Source organism: Ips typographus, linkage group LG4 (assembly GCF_016097725.1).
Source record: "Ips typographus isolate SLU linkage group LG4, UJ_Ityp_2.0, whole genome shotgun sequence".
NCBI lineage: Eukaryota > Metazoa > Arthropoda > Insecta > Coleoptera > Curculionidae > Ips > Ips typographus.
In genome coordinates, this window is record NC_138425.1 from 11,617,348 (window position 1) to 11,628,241 (window position 10,894).

The following is a 10,894-nucleotide window of genomic DNA, read 5'->3' on the forward strand; positions in this document are numbered from 1 at the left end:
CGTTCCTTTTGGCAGACTGAGACATGTCACACACACAGTTTGTTTAGCCCACACAAATAATCCCAATAACAAAACAAAAAACATGTTTTACTATTTTTATTGATTATTTTGTATAATTCTCTCCCTCAAGATTAGTCTTGGGCTAACAAGTTGACCGCAAGGCTTTTCGCTGAATAACTCTAGAATTAAATAATTAATAAAATACCTTTTTCCAGTGTATACAGATAACAGCAAAAAAATCATCCAATTTTATAACAATGACTAAGTTAAACCGACGCCCGTATCGATGAGCGCCACAATCAGTCAGCTTGTCTTCACATACAATATATTATAATATATCAATACCACACAATTTTGCTTTAAAAAAAATACAAACTCAAGTCTCATGGCATCCAAACCTAGCACGGTCTCGATGATCGAACATAAAAAAAATAGGAAGGCACGATGCACTGCCTTTTGAGCAGAGAGGTTATGACACAAATAAATAAAAATATTTATACAAAATATAACAAATATCAATGATTGTTGTAAACCAACGCTTTAATATGAGTCGCCTAATATATCCTCTACGTTTCATTACAAAAACATATTTTTTAGATTACACCAGAAGAAAGCGGGGTAAATTATACAGTAAAAATTCTTTATAAAAAAATTATAAACAATCGAAAAGAGAAAGTATTCATAACTTCTCTACATCGTTAGTGCCGATTGTAGGCCAAAAATGTCCGCCCGAGTTTGGGAAGACTCGCTTTTGTAGTTGCGTTATAGTAAAAAAGAGGTCGCCTAAGTAATGTTTCAGTTTTCCAGTTAATCGAGGTCCAGTGTCGTTGCCAGGCCTATTTTAATGCAGCAAACAGTGAGGAAGAGGGTTTTTGCGTCAGCTAAATTACACTAGGTTTAGTAGAACCCTTTTTAATTTTGGCAAGGTCGCGCTCCTGTAGTTTCTACCTTTCGTCGCAAATTAATCGATATAGTTGAACCCGATACACAACCACCCAAACCAAAAAAAGAAACGCGCGCTGACCGAAAAGTAGAAACTAGAAAAAGGTAACGGACTTATTTAACGTCGACCACCCCAAGCGCCAGCAACGGGTGCGGCCTGTGGCTGTTCGGTATTTCTACCGAAAGCCGGAAAATCAGTTACGCTGGCGGTGTTTGGAGCGCTCTGTTCCCACGGACCTCCCTGAACCACAAACCCGTTAGGGTTATCGCGACCCCTGGCACCTCCGCTGGGCTGATGCTCGAAGTGGAAATTAAGGGTATGTAAGTTTTTGCGAGTCTCTAACTCTTCCACATCTTGAAGCTACATTGAAAGGAAAAAATTTAGTGGAGATACGTTTTATATGTTTGTTAAGAAGAGTTACTCATTTCTTCGTTCTGGTCTTCTGTCTCAACACACAAAAAAATAATGTCAACTTTTAACGACAATTCCACTCATGTACAAAAAATGCCATATATTTCATTGTTTCCATGGATTTTTACTACACTTCTATTGTTTCATGTCTCACTTGAATAGGTTCTACTGCAGAAAATCAAAAGAACCAGAAAAATTTATTTCTGCCAGTATAAGGAAGTCGCAGTCTTATTGTATTATTGAATATATTCATGGAATTGTCTTATCAAATACATTACACTAAAAAGAAAGTGTTCTAAGACAAGCACAAAAATTATCCGGGTAAATCTGAGCTCTTATGGTATTTACCCCCAACAAAACCTTTCTCGGAGCTCTAAATTGCGCGACAATCAGGTTTAATACTTATTAAGTTGTTGTTTTCTGTTATGCCGTTGGTTTTTATTTTTTAGATTCTCTGAAGACGTTGGTAGACTTTCCACCGAAACGTTAGATTTTTTTAGGTATCAATACCGAGCCTAAGTCAGTGGTCTTGTGTTGAGACGACTAGGTTAATGTTGTTTTCAATTGAAACTGCGAAAATCTATTTTCCCAACAAGCCTTTTTTGTGTGGTAAGACAGAAGACCCAACAAAAAAAATTTAGTTTTAGGATCATCGAGAATAGAAAAACTCTTACATATTCTTCGGCTATGTTGAGCAAATGTTCTCGGGCATCGGCGACATTATCGCCTTGTCCACTAATTATGACCAAATTGGGATTAGGATCGTCGTTTCGCGGGAATTTAATGTCCACTTTGAAATCGTCCATTATCTTCCTGATATTACGTCCACGACCTCCAATCAATCGGGAATGTACCCGGGCGTCAATCTCAATCTCCTCCCTCACAAGATCGTCTAGATTACGCACGATTGCAAGGATATCTTCCTTGGCGCGAATAGCGTTTTCTTCATAACCGCTAATGGAGATCAGGTTTTCATTTTCTTCACCTGAAATAATTATTGTTTTCAAAATACATTAAAGTAAATCTTATACTTAGTAAGTAAAACACTTACCCTTCTTAGGGAAAGTAATCTGGACGTCATGATCTTTACGAATTTTAGTGATGATTGTGCCACGCCTTCCTATAATCTTAGGGTGGTACTCTGGATTGACCTCAATTTGCACGGTAAACGACCGCAACGCTCTGTCTTTCTTGTCAGCTTCCAGATCCTTGACTCTTTCAAGCAAAGCTTCTCTAGCGTCTTGAACGTTTGCAGGTGTTCCCGTAATCTTGATGATGTCCTCTGGCACTTCGGCGGATGACAGCACAATATGCACGTCAAATCTATCCATCAAATCTCTGACGTCTCTACCCTTTGCACCAATAATGGAACGGTGCATTTCAAAGGGCACGTCCACTTCAATAGTAACTGGAACCAGGTCTAGCAATGCCTGCTTTGCCTTCAAACAATTCTCCTCTTTTCCGGTGATTCTAATAACGTCACATTGACGAATTGGCTCGTCTCCCACGTCACCGTTGGTCAGCTGCGATTGGTACTCTTCGGTATTGTCTCTGTCAGGGAACTTAATCTGCACGTCAAACTGCGAAGTGACTCCTTGCACGCGGTATCCTTTGGCGCCCATCACGGTTCTGTGGTGCCTCTGAGAGATGACACATTCGATGGTCACCATGGATTCCAAATCGCTGATAACTTCCAGGATTTTCTGTTTAGCCGCCTCAATGCAGTCCTTGGACCCTTTAAGCACCACACGGTCGCTGTCCACGCCCGACCTGGGGAATGAAATCAGCACTCCTCCACACTCATCGCCAATTCGGTGCAAAACTTCGCCGCGGCGTGCCACAAAGTGTTTGTGATGTTTAGGTTCCACTCGAATTTCGTCTTCTATTATGTTGTCCTGTTGGATTAATTTGTAAATTAAAAATGTATTATTATTAAATGGATTTTGTTAGCACATACAATGTCTTTAATCATAGCTTCCAATTGATTTTTGGCATCTTCAACAGCGTCTTTCTTGCCGATAATTGTGATTATTTCACGGTCGCTGTCAGTATTTGATGGAAAGATGATTCTAGCTCCAGTTGAGTCACGAATTTTCTTAATGTTGGCACCGTTTTTACCAATAAGGAATTTGTGATGTTGGGCTTTGGCACGCACCTACAGAACAATCGGTGTTAAAAACAATAATAATAATAATAATAATAATAATAAATCATTTATTTCTCCAATTAAGCATGCAAAACATGCAACTGAGGAAAACGTCAATACATTTACAAGAATCATCAAATAATGCGAATACATCAAATTGACAAACTTAATACAAAACTACATAAATTACGTTACATCTAAAAACTCTTCCACACTGTAACAGTTTCTCTCAAGTAAGAGCAGCTTTAATCTAGACTTAAACACATTGACGTTAGGTGAATTTTTAATGGAATCGTCAATGCGGTTATAAAACTTACACCCGTTAAAGAAAATGCCTTTCTGGTATAACCCAGTTCTGTGATAATTCGGCAGCAACTGGTCCTTATTACGTGTATTGTGTGAATGCGATGTACGATAAGTTTCAAACTTGGTTTTATTTTTGAACACGAAAACACATACTTGATAAATATAAACAGAAGACAAAGGAAGAATTCCAAGTTTTTTAAACATAGGTCTACAGGACTGACGTGGAAATATCCCAGTCATTATCCTGATGGCGTACTTCTGAACTAAAAATATTCGCGACACATGAGCACTGAGACCCCAGTTTAGTATGCCATAACGCAGGTGTGAATGAAAGTTTGCATAATACAGAGGTAGGAGCACATCAATTTTAAAGTGATTGGCCATAAATTTAAGAGCATAACAGCTTTTGCGCAGCCTACCACTGAGTATATTTATATGATCCTGCCAATTCATGCCACAATCAAAAGTAATGCCCAACATCTTCGAAGTAGAGCAAGAAGATAAAGCATTATCCTTTCCCTCGAAAATACCAATTTCTCCAAGTGAACTTCTGTTATTAGAAAAATGAACAAAATTAGTTTTATTTATATTCAACTTTAAGTGATTTTTTTGGGACCATAAACAAATTCGATCGTAAATTATTTCTGTTTTCTTAATTACAGCGTCAGTACTCCGATCAATTATCAGAATATTTGTGTCATCTGCATATGCTGTGACCCGTACATACCCCAATACAACACCAATATAAAAAATACAAAATTATTTACCTCTGCAGTAAAACTAGCTAACTGCCTCTCATTAGCCAAATCTAGCAGCTGCTGTCTGGCACGGTCAACATCCTCCTTAGGGCCACGAATAACAACTTTGTCGCTCTTGCTGTCAGTGCTTGGGAACTTAATAGTCACCCCACCGCAATCTTCCATAATCGAGTGGATCAGCTTGCCTTTTGCTCCGATTAAAGAGTTGTAGAACTTAGGGTCAATAGTGATTTCTTCAGTTATAATGTTGGCCAGCTCCTCCTGGATACTTTGGATCTTTTCGCGAGCCTCTTCGACATTCTCCCGTTTTCCGGTGATTGTGATGCTGTCACTCTTGTCTCCCTCGGCGGGCAAGTCGATTTTCGTGTTGGTTTCTTCGCGGATTTTTCTTATGTTAGCACCACCTTTTCCTATTATAAATTTGTGGAACTGCTTGTAAATTGGCACTTGTAACTGATAAGAAGCCTCGTTCAATTCTTTTACTAGCTTCTCCAAATGTCGAACGCATTTGTCGACATCCTCTTTAGGTCCACGCACTTTGACAATGTCATTTCTCTCTCCGGGACCCGGAAACATAATCTGCACCTGATTGAACTTGTCTCTGATTTCCTTGATCGATTCTCCTTTAGTGCCTGTAACAAATCATTAATCCACCAAACTCTCACTAAGCCACAAAAAAAAAAAACATACCAATAATATTTCTGTAATGTCGTTGCTCGATAATAACGTCACGTTCTTTCTCGTTTTCTAGCTTGAAAATTCTTTGTTCCAGTTCTTCTTTAGTTTTAGAAACGTCCTCTCGGCTACCTTCAATTCGAATTAGGCCAGACTCGTCGATGTTGATCACAACATTGAAATCATCCTTCAGTTTGTTCACGTTGGCTCCAGATTTGCCGATGATATGTTTGAACAGTTTGTTGTCTACTTGCATTTCAACAAAACACATATTTTGCATCAGGTCTTGTGCTATGGCTTGTATTTGTTCTTGAGCCTTTTCCATCTGAAATAATACAAAGAATTTTAGTATAATGAAAATCTTCTAAGAGACAAGTGCTTACCTCATCTGGAGGACCTTCAATTCTTATCTTATCTTCTTTTTCGGTGAATTCCACGTGCACTTTAGGCAAATTCTGCGTAATCTCCTTGATTTTCTGACCCTTCTTACCGATGATGTATCTGTGCAGCCAATATGGAGCAACGACGTCGCTCGAACGTACAGAATTCGCTTTATCATAAACCACATTCAGGGCTATTCCCAACTTATCATGCGGCCCGCGCAACGTTATAGTTCCTACGGTAGCGTCGCTTGGCGGCATCTCGACGCTTACGCCAGTTTTCTGAAGGATTTCAGCAATTGTTGACCCTAAGAAAGTGGATTAAACCTACTTGGTAATTGGACAGTTTTAGAATATCTACCTTTAGGTCCAATGACGTATTTATGTTGAGACTTTGGCACTTCAACAGACACAGTAGTGCATTTTTTCTCCATCGACTTGTAGATGGCTTCGATTTTAGCTTTGGCAGCAGCGACGCCTTCTTTTTCGCCCGCGATAAAGATTTCGTCTTTCATTACGGACGGTGGAGGCACGTTGATCCTTGCGCCAGTTTCTTGAATCATCTGGTTTAAGTTCTCATTGAAAGGCCCTACGATGAACGGATGGTAGATCTTCGGAATGTTCAATCGTTCTTGGGCTTTTTTCGACTGTTGATCGGATGTTACACGAATCTCGTGTTCGGCTTTTTCGATTCCTTCTTTAGGGCCCGTAATTGTGATCAAGTCTGATTCGTCGTTCATATTGGGCACCGAAATCTTGGTAGCGGTATGCTTTTCCAGCTCCTTGAGACGTTCACCTTTTTTGCCTAGAATCCATTTGTGGTGTTCTTTCGGGATTTGAATAGATTTGTGTGCCTAAACAAATCATAAATAAGTAACCTAAACTGAGTGGGATTAGATACAAAAATTGTAGCAAGTGAATGAGAAGTTGAAGCAATTTACTGTGCATAACTTCACTCTAGCTTGCATTGATTTTGCATCAAATATTTGCAAGTTGTCTTGAACAGTTTAACAACTCACTTAAATCATTGATGCCAAAAGCCAAGATAAATGTAAGTAGATAGATACTTACTTGGGTTTGGAAGTGACTCAAAATTTTTGCTCTGGCTTTAAGTACTTCATTCTGCTTGCCAGTCACCAAAAATGTTAAGGATTGGTCCTTGCCATGAGAGATCTCAATATGAGCCCCTGTTTCTTTCATTATGGCTCCGCATGTTTGTACTGATTCGCCTTCGCCAAATTTGGATCCTCCGTCTAATTTTCGTTCTTCGTATGGAACCCTTTTAAAAATTTATTATAAATTTGTGTTCGAATGAAGACATGACATCTTCATCAACGGATTAAAAATATTTAATGCTCCAACAAAAGAATTGTGAACTATTTTTGATAAAACAAATTTACCCCAAATTTTGTTTTATACAATGAATACAAGTGATTGATTGGTAAAGGAAACATGGCCGACAGAAGTCAATAAACCTAGTCTGGTGAATCATAAGGGTGCTGCAAAGCGTAAAATTAGGAATTTCCTCTAGGAAAGTAGCCGGAGCGGTTAAATTTTCATAAGGAGCATGTTAAAATACTTATTATTAACAAAACACTAGGGCAGAAAGTTGAAACATACATACTAAATATTTATAATTAATGTTTTAGGTAGATAACTGAAAAAAACAGTAATACTATTTTTACAGTTACAATGGTTGATTTGCTCTGTAAATATTATTTAAAACACAAACCAGAAGAGAAGTCACTTTTCAAAGTTTTACAAACTACCAAATAAAAAAAAACAGCAACTAGTCACAATAAATTTATTAAAAATGCTTGGTTTCTTACCTGAATACTTGAGTAATGACAGATGTGCCAACACGCATCTTGTTGTTAATGTTGGAGCCCCATTGGGGAGCGGCGGTTTGAGGGGGCTGGGATGATTCGGGTAGGGCCGGGAATAAGTCGTCGTAACTTTTAGGGTTCGGCTGCTCTTGGGCTACGCCCTCTTCCATCACTGGTTGCTGCATTTTCGGATTGTCCTGTTTCGCGCCAAGTCGTTACAGCAGCACTAAAATTTTCACATTTTTTCTTTGCTAGATTGTTATCTTAAAAGAACTAATGCAGGTAGATACTCAATAACTCAATTCATAATTTAAATTATGCTCAACAGCAAACTGTAACTGTTATACAAAGAATATGACAAACACAAATAATATTCTTGACCCTTATTTGCTTAAAACCAAAAGTCGCAGGATAATGTTTTATTTATTATTTGTTATGGGTTGCCTGTTGAAACAATGTGGAGTTAACTGTACTGATAAGTGATAAGCACATGTACTAACAACTTATATCTGGCATTACTGATATCCTGGGCATATTGAATTTCATTAAACCACATCTAAATGGCAACAAAATAAAATAGGAAAACAAGGAGGCAATGTTTTTGAGGTTAAAGTATTACAATGTATTATAAATTAAAAATTAGGGGTTACACACCTGTAATTTTAATTAGAGTTTTTTGGTAATTTGATGGCTATAATCACAAAACATATGGGAACAATTTTTTGACTTTTTATAACAACTTTGATAAAAAACCAGCTGAATTTCATGATAACAATCTGAATAAATTTTTGACTAAAATCAGTAATTTAAATAAAAACACTTGGAAATTACTGACAGCTGTTTTTAATTCAATCAAGTTTTCAAGTTCAATGGAGCGAGCAGAGCGTTTTTGACGTCACAATGACGTAATTTGACAGTTGGTTAAATTATGCTTTTGCTAAGTTACGTCATCGTGACGTCAAAAACGCGCTGCTCGCTCCATGGAGCTTGAAAACGAATGCGGCCCTTGTTTATATAACCATCAAATTTTAGGGCAAAGGTGTTTTCTCCTGGAATTGCTATCTTTTTCATAAAACCAAATTTGTGGTAACTTTAGAAGAATTACCTATTCACTTAGGTCTTCATATTTTCATAACAAAACCAGAAAGTTGGAGCTAAAACTTATTTGTTTGCAAATAATGTCTTAGTAACTGAAACAAATTTATAAGCAAGCATATTTCTAGAAAGTATTCAGCAACTTGTCAAATGACTTGTTAAGTTTAATTAAACCCTTATTAACCTTCCAATTGTTTTGCTTTAATGGTAAATCTAGTGGCAAAACTAAATTACTTAATGGAACTGATTACTTGAACTTTTGAGACCATGCAGTTGAACTGTTAACCAACAACATCTTGAATTGTATGCCCTTCTATTTTAATGTAAAACAAACCTAGTAGAATCATTATACAGTCTAGAAAGTAAATGGGTTCACAAAAATAACTTCTACAATACATTTCAGGCACAAATTAGAGTATTTCTATGCCCTCAAAACCTGTTTTCCTGACATCTTTTCACAATGAGTACAATAGCACTACAGTAAAGGCCAGAGGGTAATGTCACAATGTAGGACCAAAATAACTTAATTTTTATTGAAGTATGTGACATATTCAGCTAATCCTGGCTACAAATTTACCCCAAAACCTTTCCTTCCACTACACATATGGAAGCCCATTACCCATAATATCCATAAACTCAGGGGGATCAGGGTCCAAAAATTGGTGCATTTTAACTTTTATAAATTAAGAATTAAGAAGATAAATTCGATTAATAAACTACTTAAGGACTAATATTAGGCCTTTAAAGAGTGGAAATAGGAGTCGACGTGTCACCTACCGATCCCCCTGAGTCGCAACCAAAAACAACATAATTTTACACTTACTGCACTGACTGTAAAAACAGAAAATCCGTCCTGGGAAAACGGGAATCTCTTAAGTCTCCAGTTTCGATTGGTCGCCTGAAAATTGGAGATAAAATAGTTTGAAAGGAGCCAGATTTTCGGAGCACGTTTTCTACTTACCCAAACGACAAGTAGAAAATGAATATTTTTTCAATGAAAATGCGCCGTTAAACGTCATCTATTTGGGCGCATGTCAACAACCCACGTTGCCACATTTACCTATTTGTACCAAAAATCCATATTATATTACGCAGAAAACGCTAGAGTTTTATAAAATTAAAACTAAAACAAAAAACTACTTAATTGTGACTATTAATGATTTAAAATGGTTTGTTAGTAAAAGTAGGTAAAGGTTAATGAAAATGTAAACTGAGGCTTTTAAAGTAAGAATAGTCAGAGTTTTCAAAAACTGTACAAGCATCTGGCAGTGGTGCACATTATGGGATATAACGACATCTACAGGTCGTTTGCGCGGCGTTCGACGTTTGATGATTGTTCACAATCCATAGAGATGTGACATTGCCTAGATAGGTGGCTAACCCATTCCAATTTTAGCCAATGAATATCATATTTCTAACCAAACAAATATGTAATTTCTTTTCGATTTATGGTAATGTGTTATTTTTATTAGTAATATTTTGCCAAGTCAGTTTTTAACAAGTTATTCCTATGTGTGGTAAAACTAATACTGACCATAGGAAAACCGTGTAACTGACAGAGAAACATTGATAATTGCATGAACAAAACAAAGACAAAAATCTAAAAAAAATCAGTAGGCGAAACTTTTAGACATATTTGGGCGTCATCACTTTAACCACTGCCCTCTATACTAGAAAGCCTAAAATGTCACTTTTAATGGCGGCGTTAGCGGTTTTCGTTTAATACACAAACGTATGCAGATGCAGTAAGAAATATGTTTTTTCTTTATTATTTTGTATAGTTGAGTGACTGAAAAATCAAAAAAAGGTTCATTCCTGATCCAGACATGTATAGATAGAGCTTTTTATACAAAGTACAGCCTAAACAAATTGGTTAGAACATTTGTCCTGGAAAGTACAACACACAGCAAACTAGTTTAAACACTGTTCAATGTAAGAAAATCTGTAAATCCTTGAAACTAGGTAAGCAAAACTGGTAAATGGTTCTTATGTTATTACCAAGAACATTCATTCAAAAATATTTTTGTTGCTCTCACAATGAAGGATGCTTTAAAATAAAACTCACATACCTGCGCATGTAACAAGTACCTAATACGTCTACTGTACTAGAAAGCACTTGTACCAACCATTGAGTGTATAGTGTTGGAGTAAAATCATCACACTTCAAAGGGTTCAACCACTGTTGAGTTAGATCCGGTTTTTTGAAAAGTAAAAATCTGACACGGTTGGGCTTTTTCCTGAATGGCTGTTACAATGTGGCTTGAAAAACTTGTGAACAGCAGTAAACAAAAATAACTTTTTAAACCGTAAAAATTCATCTAATCCTAAAAAAACTCAATTTCCACAATACAAAC

At 37.0% G+C, this 10,894-nt stretch overlaps 1 protein-coding gene across 1 annotated transcript; it reads right to left on the reverse strand.

Annotated features, from left to right (window-relative positions):
* Positions 1 to 81: 81 nt before the first annotated feature.
* Positions 82 to 9,547, reverse strand: Dp1 (satellite-binding protein 1 Dp1). The gene is made up of 12 exons (XM_081978388.1): positions 9,502 to 9,547; positions 9,364 to 9,438; positions 7,449 to 7,671; positions 6,691 to 6,898; positions 5,981 to 6,473; positions 5,623 to 5,927; positions 5,255 to 5,564; positions 4,574 to 5,196; positions 3,312 to 3,509; positions 2,406 to 3,249; positions 2,029 to 2,339; positions 82 to 1,303 (listed from the first exon to the last, which is right to left on the reverse strand). The coding sequence occupies exons 3-12, from the start codon at positions 7,628 to 7,630 to the stop codon at positions 1,061 to 1,063; spliced, it is 3,717 nt and encodes a 1,238-aa protein (XP_081834514.1). The 5' UTR covers positions 7,631 to 7,671; positions 9,364 to 9,438; positions 9,502 to 9,547; the 3' UTR covers positions 82 to 1,060.
* Between the last annotated feature and the right edge of the window lie 1,347 nt (positions 9,548 to 10,894).

What these genes read in the sequence shown, in the direction of transcription:
- Dp1 (XM_081978388.1), bottom strand. Translation starts at nt 7,630, where the DNA reads ATGCAGCAACCAGTGATGGAAGAGGGCGTAGCCCAAGAGCAGCCGAAC. An exon ending in ATACGTCATTGGACCTAAAG is followed by an intron (nt 5,928 to 5,980) that starts GTAGATATTCTA and finishes CCACTTTCTTAG; the next exon opens with GGTCAACAATTGCTGAAATC. An exon ending in TCAACATAGCCGAAGAATAT is followed by an intron (nt 1,304 to 2,028) that starts GTAAGAGTTTTT and finishes CTTTCAATGTAG; the next exon opens with CTTCAAGATGTGGAAGAGTT.